The following is a 15,050-nucleotide window of genomic DNA, read 5'->3' on the forward strand; positions in this document are numbered from 1 at the left end:
CAGAACAGGGAGCCCAGGTGGCCACTGAGGGGTGACCGCCGGCTCCCCGGGCGCTGCTGCAGGAGCGGGATGTGGGCTGGCAGCCGGCCGGGGGCAGCGGGAGTGGGGCCGGTTTTATTTGTTTCTTGTGTTGTTTTCTCTCAGGTAACTCAGCGTTCCCAGCCGGCCTGTCCCGCTGCGTTCCCGGCGGTGCCCGTGAGGGGCTCTTGGGTCACCCATCCTGGCGCGACCGGGGCGGGCCCTGCTGAGCTTCGGGCGCGGCATTGCCAGGCAACGGCCGCCCCGCCCCGCCCCGCGCTCCCATAGCTACCGAGGCGGGCGGCGGCCATCTTGGCAGCGGCCATGAGCGGCTCCAGGGCGCGGGCGGCGGCGGCGGCGCCGGGGCCGGACAAGAAGCTGCCGCCGGGGTCCGCGGGGCCGCTCAGCCGCCTGCGGGGCCTGCGCGGATCGGCCGACGCGCCGCCACGGCAGCCCTGGACCGAGTCCGAGTTGCTGGCGCTGGAGACCGTCCGGCCCGAGCACGTCCTGGGGCTGTGCCGGGTGACGGAGAGTGAGTGCGGGCCGGTCCCCGGGGCCGCGGGGGCTCTGCCGGCCGGGCCGGGCCGGGCCTTTGGCGTGGGGAGCGGCGGGGCCCGGGCCGGCGCTGCCGCCGGGGGTCGCGGCGGCTCGGGCGCGCTGGCCCCGGCGGCTCGGGGAGCGCCCGCCGACAGCTCCCGTACAACTTACAGAAAGTTTGGGGGATTTTGTGCTGTTTGAGGGTTTTGATTTGTTAGAGTCTTTTTAGTTTTTTTGTTTTTCCTCTGGGTTGCTGATCTCTGCTTTTCTGTCCCAATCGCATCCCTTTCTTGCTCTGCTACCTGGCGCCTACCATGCCTTTGTTTATCACATCCTTAGTTTTGTCTTGCTTTCATGAAGCTTCTGCAAAACAACGAGCAGTACATATCTTATCGGGCTAGGGCTAACCAAAAAGGAAATAATTTGGTAAGTGGTCACAGGTGTTTTGAAATGTTACTATACTTTTTCTCTCTCTTCTAGATTATTTATGCAAACCTGAGGACAACATTTACAACATTGACTTCACCAGGTTTAAGATCCGGGACCTTGAAACTGGAACAGTTCTATTTGAAATTGCCAAGCCATCTGCTTCAGGTACAGCACACAAACATTGCAGGAAGGCTAGAGAGACTCAGGGAGCTGTGAGGTTGCAATGGAATGGGAGAATGGGATGACCCATGCAAACTGAGTGGAAGGGTCTTTGGGCATATGTCCTGATGACTAAATTCCTTTCCTTTAAGCATAGGACTGAGTTTATCTCTGCTGAGAAACTTGTGATAAAAATGTGATCATTCTTGGATGGAAGACAACTATTGACTGGCAAGCTTCCTTTTAGGGCTGATTATAATAGAGATTAGTTCCTGTGCATTGGCAGTTGTGAGGGGGGATATCCTGTGAGTTTGAGGGAAGGGTGGCTCCAGTTCTGGAGCCACCAAGGTTGGGCCAACTGTCATGGCAAGTCTTTCCTATTTTACTTTGTACCAGTATAAGTCTCAGACCAATTATTAAATGTGTTTACATTCAGTACCTAAGCAGTAGGCAGCTTGTCCAGATACACCCACTGGCCACTATCATCTCATGTGTACACTATGAGCAGAGTAACTCCAGGCTGCCGTGTTTTCTAGAGCACGATGAGGAGGATGAAGACGACAGCAGTGAACTGGATGCAAGTGCAGGTCGCTTTGTTCGGTACCAGTTCACCCCAGCATTTCTCCGTCTTCGGACTGTTGGTGCAACGTGAGTATGAGTTCATGGAAAGAAGGGAGAATGGGATGTTTACAAAGTGTTACTTGACAGTTTATAACAAAACTGGGTTGAAGACTCTAGAGAGCCTTGTATCTTAGACTACAGATATCAAACTCTCTGTACAGAACTCTTGTGTAGCCTCATGCCTAAGGCTCTGTTCTTCCCAATAGCTGTTTTTTTCCTGATTCTTCCATGCAGAGTGGAATTCACAGTGGGAGAAAAGCCAGTGTCAAACTTCCGAATGATTGAGAGACATTACTTCCGAGATCGCTTGCTGAAGAACTTTGATTTTGATTTTGGCTTCTGCATCCCCAGTAGCAGGAACACGTGTGAACACATTTATGAATTCCCTCAGCTCTCAGAAGACCTTAGTAAGTACCTCCTTTGCCACACTGAGTGGTGTTTTGCTTATGTGTGCATCTTCTCATTCTCTCCCTCTACTTGTGAAAGAAGTTGTGTCTGGGATTGAGGGGACAGGAACAGATACAGGTTCTCAGTTTAGCAGTGTGTAATCTTGTCTGAATTAGAGATTTGTGCTGCAGTCTCGTCTATTGAAAATGAAAGCCTGAGACAACCTGTGCTAAGTCACAGGCTGCAAGAACTTATCAGAGTCACAGGGCTGACATGCCTGATGCCTCATAGTGTAGCCCAGAAGAAAACAAAACACTGAAGAAAGGCTCTTTTTATAGCCACCCATCTGTTATCTGTACTTGCTTGTTAGGGCTAGAACCTCCCGCTTTGGAACAGAACTGCCTCTTCCCTGAGGTCTGTTTTTAAGCCTGCTAAGATCTCTGCAAATACAGATTGCACAGGGTATGTTTGACCTCGGGGTGGATGGAGCAGAGGCACAGGGGCCCTTCTGGGGCTGCCTGGCTGTGGGGAAGGTTTTGGATTTTCATCCTGCCTGTGTCCATGTGGGGAGTGCCACAAACGAGCTCCTTCTGCTTACAGATGTGATGGCTGCTCAGCTCCACTCATGGCCCTGGCAGTTTCTAAGGTTATTTTGAGTGAGGTTACTTGATTCCCCCTCTGTTTCATTTTGACAGCAGTTGTCCTGTGAATAGGAAGAAAGGAAAGGGCAGGCTGCAGCCTTTGAAGTGTGCTCAGCAGAGCAGTTTGCTTCTCTTCCTTGGGTAGTGCAGAGCATCAGCCTGGTAAATCCAGTGGAGTGGCAGAGTCCTTTTTATCCTGACTGTGGCTGGCTGTTGAATGTAATGGAGCTTTCTCTTTCACAGTCCGTCTGATGGTTGAAAACCCGTACGAGACACGCTCGGACAGCTTTTACTTTGTGGACAACAAGTTGATTATGCACAACAAGGCCGACTATGCTTATAATGGAGGACAGTAATCATTCTGTCTGCTGGATGCTGTGATGCCCTTAACCATTCCAGATGTGCAGGAACAGACTGGAGTTGTTGTCTTGTGCAACAAGGCTTCTTGCCAAACTTTTTCTCCATGCATGAGGCTGAGAGCATGAAGCAAAGATGACGGCTCCTGAATGGAAATCTCCCTGCAACACCTCTCTATCTGACACTCAGCATATCCTGCCTCTCCTTCTCTGTTCCTGGCTGTCTTCTGATAACCTTGGTTAGGTCAGTGGTCTGAGGCACTCTTAGACAATTCTTGCTCTTAGTCTTTCTAGTTAGGTTGCACCTCTAGTGCTTCTGATGTTTCACCTCTTGGGTGAATATCCTTTTTCAACTGTTCAGGTTGTTTGTGTTAAATCTTAACCCCTTCAAGTAGCCAGTGATGCTTGAAGAGCAGATCTTTTGTTCAGTTGGATAGATCATCTCTTCAGTGGCAGTGGTTTTGTTTGTGGCATAGCTGACATTGATTTTTAGGGTGCATCCCAACATTCTCCAGTGGGAAACAGACTAATTCAGCTTCTAAGCAGTGCAGGAATATTCCATCTGCCTCTGGGAGCCTGAGCCACCCCTAAGAACATTTAATCTCTGTTTTGCCAGAGATTTCACTAGAAATGTGAGATAGGGAGAGGAGGGGGCTGTCCCTTTGATAGCATTTCTGTTTGAGCTTTTGTGAGCAAACTGTTGAATTTTGGAGCTCAGGGGGTCAACCTTAGAGAGGAAGTTAATCTCACTATATTTACCATTTCTCCTCCTTCCCTTTGTAGGAGTTTTGGCCCTTGGTACAGAATGTATTGCTTTTTAGGTGGACAGCACATTGTCAGCTTCGCTGGGGTGGAGCTGTCACTCTAGTGGGGCTTGGAGGAATGTGGAAAATCACTTGAAAAGTGAGTAGGAAGCAGAGCTTCCTAGGCTTCAGTCTTGTAAACCTGGCCTGTCTGTCAGAGTTGCTGTGAGCAGCACCAGCTCATTTTCTTCGTTGCAGTGGAGATATTAGTAGCTAAAAGCTTCCCGGGTCAGATCACTCAGTTTTATGGAGTGGGATCCTTGGAAAGTGAGAATGTACATGGTTCTCTTTTTCATTGTTCCCATCACTGCTCTGCCTGCTCAGCTGTTTATTTACGGTTTAGGAAGTCATGCTGCTGAGGTTGATACCGCAGCTGTATTTGGGATCTGGCAATGGGAGATAGCATCATGCAGTGGGAAGAGGAGGACTTGTGTCTTGCCAGTAGCTATGTTGGGGCCCACCTCTCAACTGTGCAAAAATCTCAGCTATTAAAACCCTTTTTTGCCAGTTTTGATGGCTTTTGGGACTGGTACTTTTCCTGTCCTCATGCTGGGCTGGGCAGTTGTGTCTCTTGTTAGGGGAGTTAGATTGTGTCTGGACTGGAGACCTTTCCTAACACTAGTTCCATTTGTTCTTGAAACAGTTAAAACCTAACTCTGTGATGGTTACCTGTTGTGTTAAGAGGGATTCAGCATAGTTGGTGTTTTAGCAGGATTGAGTGGGGTGGACATCAGAGCCTAGAGCCTGTTAATGTATAGACAGCAATAGGAAACCACTGCCTTTACTTCCAGATTAGTGAAAACAACTTTGGCATGGAACATCAGCTGGCATCAGAGTAAGCAGTGAGAGTGTGTGGGGTAGCAGCCATGAAAGAATCTCCAGCTCTTAGGAAGATACTTAATTATGATTAACCACAACAAATGACCTGTTCTGGGTGGAGCATTAATCATGAGCAACCACAACAAATGTCTTGGGAATGTGGAGGGGCAAGGTCTGCCTGATGAGACGATGAAGAACAGTTCTACCATCATCAATCCCCCCTCCAGCATCTCCACAGGCACTAATGCAATCTTGTTCAGGATCTTCAGGATTCGTTAAAGCTGCTGTTGAGGTGGGATGCATTTGCTTTGCTCTAAGTTAATCACAAGGCAGAACTGCCTGGAAGCGTGCTTTTCATCCTGAAGTGTTCAGAAATAGCATCCCAAGAGCCTACTAGTTATTCCCCGGCAAATTTTAGCATACGGAGCTAAATTTTGCACGTAGTATAAATCCAGGTGCCTTTAAACATTACTTTTATCACACTTTGTACATGAAGCAACCTCTCTGTTTCCTTAGGAAAAGCGATTCCCTCCCGTTTCCCTCGGCCCTGTGGAGGCTCCTCCGGGGCTCGTGGCCAGCGCGGGCGGACGCGGGGCGCGAGCGCCACCTGCTGGCCCGCCTTGGGTCCCGGCAGGAAAAGGGAATTCCTGTCCTGGCCCATCAGCGGAGACCGGGAAACGGCACTCGAGCGGTGCTTTCACACTGGTGAATGTGTCAGCTATTCAGCAATAAAAGGGAGAACTGGTGGAAAAGCGGGAGGCTCGCAGGCAGCAGTAGCACCCTGTGGTTTTTAGCTGAGTTTGTTTGCTTTGCCAAATCAGAAGATCTTTGCCCTAAAAGCATGCTGCAGGAAAAAGGAAGTCCCTACAAGAGGGCAACCCAGCACTGGAAAAGTTGATTGTAATCCAGAGAGTCAGGGATTTCCAAACTCCTGTCCATTCTTTAGCAGTTTCCTTAGGATTCCTTTTCTCTTAGGTTCTTTCTTATAAAGCCTCTTTTCTTTGTGGCAGGGATGATGTCTTTGGTAAACATGGTTTAGCAGACCAGTTTCCTTCTGGAGTATGTGCTCTGGTGTTTTAATGATGGGTCAAAGTTACTCATGCCAGTGAGCTTGGAAGAAATTCCACTGGGATCACATCCTTGACAGCTGGATGGGCAGTCCTAGCCTGCTGCTGTAGGCGTAGGAGATGCTTTCAGTGTCAGTTGGAGTTTGAGCAAGGGAAAAGGTATCAAAGACTACTTCTCTCAGGTTGTGTGCTGAGTTGGAAAAAGAAAAAAGTTGGGACCATACTGAGTTCTGCTCAAAACTTCAAAAAGAAAGGGACCAAACCCACAAACTCATAGTATGTTTTTTCCAGTATTTGTCCTCATAGTACCAGGACCTCTTTTTCCTATTTTTGAGGCAAGGACTTTGGATCCATGCCAGCAAACTTCTTGGAGAACTATTTTCATATCTTGAGTGTGGAATACATACTGCACCTTGTGAAGGAAGGTAATTTCTTGTTGTATGGACTGGGTACTTCTGTCCTTGTCCTCTCTTTTCGGTAGGAAATGTCTTCCTTTGTGTGTCTACTTGAGGATTCTCAATGTTTCTTGTTGCAGAGAAGCAGCAGCCACTTCTCTGGTGCTTGGGGATGCTTATTCCATTATCTGAGGGTTCAGAAAGAATAAAACAAGTGTTTAGTAGTCAGAAATGAAGGAGGAAGGTGGTGGTGAAGCATTAAGGTCCAAATGTAGCAACTCTACTTCTCAGCTCTGTGTTTCATCACATCATCTTGAGCTGTTTCCCAGTCTTGTACCCTGCTGTCCTGTGACACGGAGCTACTTTGGAACTACTTTGTGCTACCCCAGAGCCTGGCTCGCTCTCGCGTGTGACCCTCGGACATAAACGCTGCCATCTCTTGTCCTTGCCAGGACAAGGCTGAGTGATGGCAGCCTGGTGGAGTCAGCACCTCTTCCTTTGCAGCAGCAGGAAACTGAACACCAGCAAACGCCCTGTCCGCCTGCCTGGATCCCAGCGCTGTTACAGGACTCGTATTTGTCTCTCACAGTGTGGCCTTGGGGCTGCTGGCCCGTGGACTCCTCTGTGCTGTCCCCTTCGGACCCCGCTCCCGTGGCCGTGGCAGCGCCGCGGGGCTGTCCTGGTGGCCGGGGTGTCCCCGCGGTGCCGCTGTATTTGTACCCCCGTGATTTTGTCACCAGCAGTCGGAATAAAGGACCTTCCTTTCTTTCCTTTCCTTTCCTTCGCCCCCCGCGCCTGCGGCCCTGCGGGGCGGGGCGGGGCGGGGCCGCCAGGGGGCGGGGCGCACGCGCCGGGGGCCCCGCGCTCCCTCAGGCGGCGCGATGGCCATGGCGGCGATGGCGGCGGTCGTGTCCCGCTGCGCCGGCGGCGGAGCCTCCCGGGGTAAGGGCGGCGGGAGCGGCTTCGCTTTGCTGCGGCTGCTCGGGGGAGCTGCGAGGCACGAGGGAGGGGCGGGAAGGGGCCGCGGCCTGCGCGGGAGGTGGTGTCCCGGTGCCCTTCAGGGCCTGCCTGAGGCGAGTCCCCTCAGGCGAGGGAGTGGCGCCGCCCTTCAGCTGGGCCGGGGCCGCGGAGCCGCAGGAAAATGTCCTGGGGTGGGGGGACCCTCAGAGCCCCTCACGGGCTGGCGCCCACCCCTGGGCCGGTGTGAAGGGCGGCGGCGGCGGCGCTGAGTCCCCTCCCCGCTTGCAGCGCTGGCCCTGCGGTGCCGCCGGCTGCACACCGTGTACCAGAGCGCCGAGCTGCCCGAGACACACCAGATGCTGCGGGAGACCGTCCGGGACTTCGCGGAGAAGGAGCTGATGCCGCTTGCAGCGCAGCTGGACAAGGAGCACCGCTTCCCGGCCGAGCAGGTGGGTGCGAGGGTTGGGATGGCACAGGCAGAGACCCCCTTTCTGCTGCTCTGGGGCACGACCCCTTGGACCGAGGCAAAATGTACATCCAGCTCTGGTTTAGCAGGAAATTGAAGTTTAGACCAACTTGTTGCTCTGAATGTGGACGTTGTAATTCCCACAGGGGATTTTGAGTTCTTCACCTTTACTTGTGTTTCTCTGTATCTGGCTTTAGTACCACTGAGTTTTTAGTTCTCTTACAGACTTGCCTGTAGGCTATAATAAAAACTATAAAATTGATTTATAAAATTAATTAAATACTTCTACAGACTGCACATAATGGTTTATGGGGAGCAAGCATAGATGATGTGACTGCATTTTAGATGGTGGAAAAAAGTGATCAGGAGCTACATGCTGCTCATCCTCTGAGGCTGTGAATAAATCGAAATTCCCACCAAAATAGTGATTCCTCTTGTAGAAAGACACACCAGTGTCTGTGTTAAGCAATGAAATACAAAGCTCCAGCAAAATAAATCCTGTTACATTAGCTAAGAGACTCCAGGCAAACCCTGTTGGAGGCATGAAAGTTTCGTCACAGTGCTCTTTCTAGTAAGGTATGAGGACGGTAGCCAGGAAAGTCACATTTACCCTAAGGAAGAAAATAACCTTATTCCTTACTGTTCTCATCTGAGAATTTAACATTTGATTCTGAGTCTTTTGACTTGAATGTGGAGGGGAAATTTTAAGATGCAAACAAGTGTTTAATAAGATGAAGCAACATACATAGAATCAGTGGCTGTCTTGTTCATCTTCTGGATTTAATGTAGAGGATTGGTGTTTTGGGTGCCCACATAGGAGGGAAATTATGTGCCTAAAAATTCTCCCTGGTTCCTCTAAAAGTAAGGAGAGGTTTATGGTTGCAAAGCAAGGGGTCTAGCTGGGGAACTTGGGGTAGATTGATTGCAATGTAACTAACAAAAAAATTCTCTGGGAAGCAAGATCTAGCTTTATTGGGAATGAAAAAAAAATCACCTTGCACCACTATTTTCTGCAGCCATTCATTCTGTAAAATTCTTCCCTTGTGCGGTCCTAGGCTGAAGCTCAGCAGACTCAAAGGTAAAGTTCTGATGATTTTTATCAGCTAGATTTCCCATTTCTACTGACAGGAGACGTGCAAGATTTCTAGGTGGGAGGCTGAGGAAATGCTGGTGGACTTCTGTCTCTCTATTTCACCTTCAGAAGGCTCCCCCCTTCCCAGTACTGAAGACAGCTCTTTAAACAAGCAAGAGTCTAAACAACAGTAACTGTGTACAGCTCCTGCTGAAGTCCCTGGGATCTGGGGACACTTATCAGTTTGTTCAGATTCCCATTTCACCAGGAGTTGTGTGCATCTTTTCCTTTGGGTGTAGCCCTCTCATGACGTGTCTTGCTCTCCATGTGTCTGTCTGTATTTGCTGGTGCACTGGTGCTGCAGAAGACATGACCTGTCCATTCCCTGTGTTCAGGTGAAGAAGATGGGTGGCTTGGGGCTGCTGGCTATGGACGTGCCAGAGAAGTACAAAGGAGCAGGCCTCGACTACCTGGCCTATTCCATCGCCGTGGAGGAGATCAGCAGGGGCTGTGCATCCACCGGCGTCATCGTCAGCGTCAATAATGTGAGTGTGAGGGGCAGGCGTGAAGTGAGGTTGGCATTGCAGAGGGGTGTTTGGGAGAAGTGGATCTGTTCCTGTGGTGGGTTCTGGCATGTGGAGAGCACATTAGGGAGTTACTCAATTGGTTGTACCTTCAAGAGGCACTAACAACACTAAATTCTTAAAGTCCCTGTATTTAGGGCCAATACTCAAGTTTGGCTCTGAAGAGCAGAAGCACCAGTGGATCGCTCCCTTCACCAGTGGAGAGAAAATTGGATGTTTTGCTCTCAGTGAACCAGGTGATGTGACTGTTACCATCCCTGTTGCAAAGAACGTGGTGTAGAATCTTTCCTTGGTCAGGTTTAGGATGGACTTTAGGTATTATGGCACAGTTTGTAGAAGGGTGGTTTATAGCAGTTCTGTGTGAGTTGAATCTCAGTACCCAAGGTATGAACTGCCATCCTATGGTCCTTGCTGAAAATATTCATTCCCTGTGTGAGCAGAACTCTGGGCATGTCTTGCACACATGGGCCTTTCCCTGTCCTGTGCGGGGGTGACACTTCCACAGTTCAAGAAGTGCCATGAGCTGATGGGGTGCAGGTGGGGAGTGAGTTTGCCCCCAGTGTCTCACTGATCACCTGAGGTTTGCTGCTGCTTTGCTCAGGAAATGGCAGTGACGCGGGTGCAGCCTCCACCGTGGCACGCCTGGATGGGGACGAGTGGGTTCTGAACGGCACCAAGGCCTGGATCACCAACGCCTGGGACGCCTCAGCCACCGTGGTGTTCGCTACTACAGATAAATCCCTGAAGCACAAGGTGCGCTGGTTTGTATCAGTCAGGAAAAAGGGGTGGGAGTGAAGGAGTTGTGGAGAACTTTGCCATGGCTGGGACTCTGTTTTTAGAGCTGTGCAGGCATTGAGCAGAGGAGGGGCTGATGTGTGCTGGTTTTGTTCTGTCTCAGCTCTCCCCTCCCTCCTCCTGGTTACCTGGACACGTGGCTTTTATGTAAAATGGAGGGAGCCTGTTGACAGCCAAAAGTGGAAAGGTAAGAAGACACCATTCCTAAGAGTTTGTGTCTTGTTGCAGGGCATTAGTGCATTCCTGGTTCCCATGCCAACACCTGGGCTGTCACTGGGGAAGAAAGAAGACAAACTGGGAATCCGAGCCTCTTCCACTGCCAACCTGATATTTGAGGACTGCCGGATACCCAAGGCCAACCTCCTGGGGCAGCCAGGAATGGGCTTCAAAATTGCCATGGTAAGGGAGGGATGGGGTGCAGCTGTGGGTGTGTACAGCCATAGCTCCCAAGCCTACCGTTAGGTAAACCATTTCCAGAGGCAGTCACTTCAGTGAGGACTGCTTGCATAAGCTGTTCTGTGTTAAGCTGTTGACCCTTTGTGCCAGTATAGGAGGAATCATTCCCAGAGCCTGATGAATGTTTAATTTACACAGATCTTTGACAGCACTTCTATTGTGGCAGTTCTCAGCTGGAGCAGTGCTGATGCCACTGTGATGCTGTGTCAACAGGGGCAGTATATTTTAATTTTCCTTCCTTCCCAATGCTCTGTTCCTCCAGTTGTACCCATAGATAAAGGGAAAACATGGCATTTCCCCATGTGAATATTGTGACAGAGGAAAGTTGTCCTGGAGGTGCACGACAACTGCTGGAGAGTCTCTCAAGGTGAATGACTGATGATTATGACATGCATGTGACTTCTGAGGAGGAGCAGGGCAGCTGGAAACAGCTTTGTTTTCTGCAGTGAAGCACAGTTTGAGAGTTTGAGAGTGGTCATTGCTCTCTCTGGAGGGGTAAAACACCCTTTGTAGGCCTTACATTTTGGGCTGAGCTCCCTGGGGCAGAGCCCATTCCATTATGTCCAGAACTAAAAGTGCTTGGTGACCAACAGGTTCTTTTAAAGACCTTCAGCCTAGGGTTGAGAAGATGAAGCCTTTTCTCCCTGTGCTGCAGTTTCTTGCTGTGCACAGAGGGGCAGAGTAGGTACGTCAGGTAACTGACTGGGTTCACTAATCAGTTTGAAAAACGCTTTCACATGTGTGTCCTAACGATGAGGGTAAGAAAGGAAAACTGACCAGATTTTCAAAACAGAATCAGCTGCAGTGAGTTGGGCCTGCCTGAAGAGTTCTTTCCAGCCCCTTCCAGAGCACATCCTTGTTGTGCTGTTTCCCTTATTTTGCACCCTCTCTTTTTCTCCCAGCTAATAAGCAATCCCTCTCCTTTCTCCTTCTATCGCTGAACTGTTGCCTTCTCTCTGCAGTGACATTGCCTGTTACAGCTCTCTATCCCTGCATAACTGGCAACATTCTGAATCAAGGTGGTCTCTGACCAGAGGATTTTAAGGCTACAGCAGCTGTCCAGCAACACCAGAAATGTGTGTGTACTGTTCTTGATCAAGAATGACTTGACTTCCATATATTTAATGTCTTTCTCAGCAAACTCTGGATGGAGGAAGGATTGGTATTGCCTCACAGGCACTTGGAATAGCACAGGCAGCTCTCGACTGTGCTGTGGATTATGCTGAGAAGAGAATGGCCTTTGGGTCACCCATCACAAAGCTCCAGGCAGTGCAGGTACAAGCTGGGCACATGGGGCAGTTTCAGGGTGCTGGGGCTGGTGGAAAGTCCCTGTGTGCTCTTGGGCGTGCTATCAGGCACACAGTGCACTTTGTACTGTCTGGGATAAACAGGCTGATAATTCTGTTTCAAATGCTGTTAAAACTGATTGTTGGGAGAGAGGCTTCTTTTCCTTAGGTGGCCCCAGGGGTGGGAGAATTCAGGGAAGAATTCACCCAGGGGTGAGATTCAGCTGTCCCCTTGTGCAGGCAGAGGCCCTGGACCAAAGGCAGTGTTTGTTGTTGCAGTTCAAGCTGGCAGACATGGCTGTGGCCTTGGAGGGTGCGCGCCTGCTGACCTGGAGAGCTGCTATGCTGAAGGACAATGGAAAGCCCTTCACTAAGGTATTTCCAGCCCTTTTGTCCAGCAGCCACAGCACAGGGCACAGGCTCAAGGCCAGGGAACCCCTCTCCATAGAGCATCGCTGTGCTCAGAGCCTGCCCAGCCAGTGCTGCTGGCTGTAACCCCCCGCAGGTCCTGGGCCTGCTGCCCACCCTGGGGCAGCCCCGAGTTCAGCACTGGTTGTAGCCAAGGGGAGAGGGGTTGCTGCTCTTGGCTGGCACCATCTTCAGGCCTCTCTGCACAGCTGCTCTGTGAGTGTTCAAGCTCCTTGTGCAGGTGAGGGATCCCTCCTTGTGACAGCTGCACCCTCAGTGATGTTTTCCTTCCCCAAAGGAAGCAGCAATGGCCAAACTGGCTGCATCAGAAGCTGCAACATCCATCGCTCATCAGGTAACTGTCAATTGACAACTCTGACATACATCATGTGGGTGAGGACTTTGGATGTCTCACAAGTGCTTTGGGAAGGTGGGATGACATTTACTAATTTATATTTGAAACACACCAGCTAAGGAAGCAACCAACCCTATGTCTGAAACCGATTAGCACAACCATCTTCACAGGCTGTGGGGAAGTAGGAGGGCAGGGATTTATAAGTGGCCTGTGTCAGGTGTATTATTAGAGTGGCCTGTGCCAGCTGCTCTCCAGGGCTGTGGCAGTTTTAAGAAAGAGCAACAATGTGGGAGAAAGCTTAGGGCCACCAGTCTTCACCACTGTATCTGGATGAGAGCCTCTGTTCCTCAGCTTAGTGTCCCCTATCTTTAGTAAAAGCATCTTAGAATCTGGATCACCTACAGATACCTCTGAAGCAGTAATTTCCCATCTGGAATATCCATACTGCTCTTATCCAGATCAATCCTGTGTATTCCTATGATCACAAATGAGCTGCAGCCATCCCCATGTGTCCCACCCTCCCCATTATGCTTGCAATGGGCTCACTTCCTCTTAAAATGGCTGTGTGTGTGCATGTGCATTCTGTAGAAAACAGATTACTTGACCCCACTTTCTTTCTAAGCTGCTGCCTTTGTTTCAGGCTATCCAGATCCTGGGTGGGATGGGCTACGTGACAGAGATGCCAGCGGAACGGCACTACCGTGACGCTCGGATCACCGAGATCTACGAGGGGACCAGTGAGATCCAGAGACTGGTGATCGCAGGCCAGCTGCTGAAGGCCTACCGAGGCTGAGGAAGCTGCCTGGAGCAGCACACTGCCGCAAGTGCCTTGTAATGGTGCACAGTGGTGGAGTCTGACCCTCTTGCATGAGGCTGTTGAGGCTGTGGATGGAGGTTTTCCTCACCAATGAATAACTATGACTCTCTAGTTAAAATGTGCTGATTCTTCTTTGGACAAAGTATGGCACACAGAGGCTGGACTGAGGTTTGTAAGTGGTGGCTGTGAGCGCAGGAAGGAGGCAACTTGTGCTTGGGGCTTTTCCTAAAGTGGACTGTTGGAATGGCTTGGTAGTGGCAAAATGACAGCACTTGCCAGCCACTGCCTATTTTGCTAAATTTGTCACTACAGGGCACTGGACAACCAGTGCCAGAGTTAGAGGTACTGAGAGCCATGACCCCTGTGCCATGCTTCAGGCTGCTGGTCACGTGCCTCTGCAGATCCAGTGAACTCACTGGAGTTCAGGTGTGGGAGCTCCTGATGGGACAGCCTGGGCTGAGGCAATCCCTGCAGCAGGGCCCTTCTCACTTCCAGCAGGAGAGGAGACAGACAGGAGGACACGCAGGGACAACCCACACAGGGCTCTGAGCACAGACTGGTTGCTGTCTGCACAGATGTGAAAACAGATCAGAAAGAATCCCTTGATCTGGGCTAGCAGAGCCCAGCACCTGCTCACTCAGCTGCCCTGGGATGTAGGGATAGAAGCCAAGGACATCAAACCTGAAATGCCTAGGACTGCTTTGTAAAAAAACCCAAAACACCAAAAAACCCCTCTGCTCCCAAATCTGCTTCTGCAATATCAACAAGAAAGGAAGTGCCTGATAGGGCAGTAACAGCTTTTAATCTCTACATGTTTTGGGCAATGAGGAAATGAAGAGATGACACCCAAACCTCACCAGGAAGCTTTAGCAGTAGCACATCCTCAGTCAGTGATCACTGATAAGACATTAACTTTAGAAGTGTCAACAGCCAAAGGAAAAGCTCTAAACTCAGGAGAAGAGGGAGAGGATTAAGACTAGAGCCTGTATGGTCCAGTCTGCCTCCTTGTCCAAACAAGTTCACTAGAGGGAAATGGTTATTTTCCTGTGGTGCCTTTTATTTAGACTTGTGTGCAGAGAAGACTAACAGGATTCTGTTAGAGAATGAGAGAGCAGAGAAGCAGAGAGCAGAGAAGACAAATAAAACCGGATTTTAAAGGACCACCACTCCCTTTTTTTTTTTAATGCAGATGTGAATTAATTTAATTTTTTCCAGTCACAAGACACAGGAGCAGAAACCAGCAGGGCCTGCATGCACCAGTGAGACCAGTTCTCAGTGATGTCACTCATCCCTGTGCAGGGTGCTGGAGTGCAACAGCGTGTTGGGGCAAGGGCCTCAAGTGCTCAGTTTCTCCTTGTTGTTCTCCCATGCATAATGACTGACAGAACTCGCCAGGCAGTGCATTCAACAGGAGCATTCCCACTGGAAAACCATTCCAATGGTGAATGTGTTGTAAATTATGGAGGGCTTCTATGATGGTACCTGAAGCTGTGGGATTCTATTTTACACTAACTTCTCCTTGCAGCCACTCGGGTAGAACAGGAGCTGCAGGGACGTGAGGACTCCAGCAATGCAGAGTTCCTGTTATGCTGCGCTCCAGCTGAATCCCCACTGAGCCA

General features: G+C 50.3%; 2 protein-coding genes across 2 annotated transcripts; both read left to right on the plus strand.

Moving 5' to 3' along the window:
- Positions 1 to 288: 288 nt before the first annotated feature.
- UNC119B (unc-119 lipid binding chaperone B) lies at positions 289 to 6,959 on the plus strand. Its single transcript, XM_058851987.1, has 5 exons — positions 289 to 550; positions 1,036 to 1,149; positions 1,680 to 1,791; positions 1,999 to 2,171; positions 3,036 to 6,959. Exons 1-5 carry the CDS (start codon positions 343 to 345, stop codon positions 3,146 to 3,148), a joined length of 720 nt encoding a protein of 239 aa, XP_058707970.1. The 5' UTR covers positions 289 to 342; the 3' UTR covers positions 3,149 to 6,959.
- Positions 6,960 to 7,029: 70 nt separating this feature from the next.
- Positions 7,030 to 14,591, plus strand: ACADS (acyl-CoA dehydrogenase short chain). Its single transcript, XM_058851983.1, has 10 exons — positions 7,030 to 7,174; positions 7,481 to 7,641; positions 9,126 to 9,275; positions 9,439 to 9,550; positions 9,916 to 10,067; positions 10,338 to 10,508; positions 11,703 to 11,840; positions 12,131 to 12,226; positions 12,558 to 12,614; positions 13,255 to 14,591. The coding sequence occupies exons 1-10, from the start codon at positions 7,114 to 7,116 to the stop codon at positions 13,405 to 13,407; spliced, it is 1,251 nt and encodes a 416-aa protein (XP_058707966.1). The 5' UTR covers positions 7,030 to 7,113; the 3' UTR covers positions 13,408 to 14,591.
- The last annotated feature ends 459 nt before the right edge of the window (positions 14,592 to 15,050 follow it).

The sequence above is a fragment of the Poecile atricapillus genome, chromosome 16 (genome assembly GCF_030490865.1).
Source record: "Poecile atricapillus isolate bPoeAtr1 chromosome 16, bPoeAtr1.hap1, whole genome shotgun sequence".
In the NCBI taxonomy this organism is placed as follows: Eukaryota; Metazoa; Chordata; class Aves; order Passeriformes; family Paridae; genus Poecile; species Poecile atricapillus.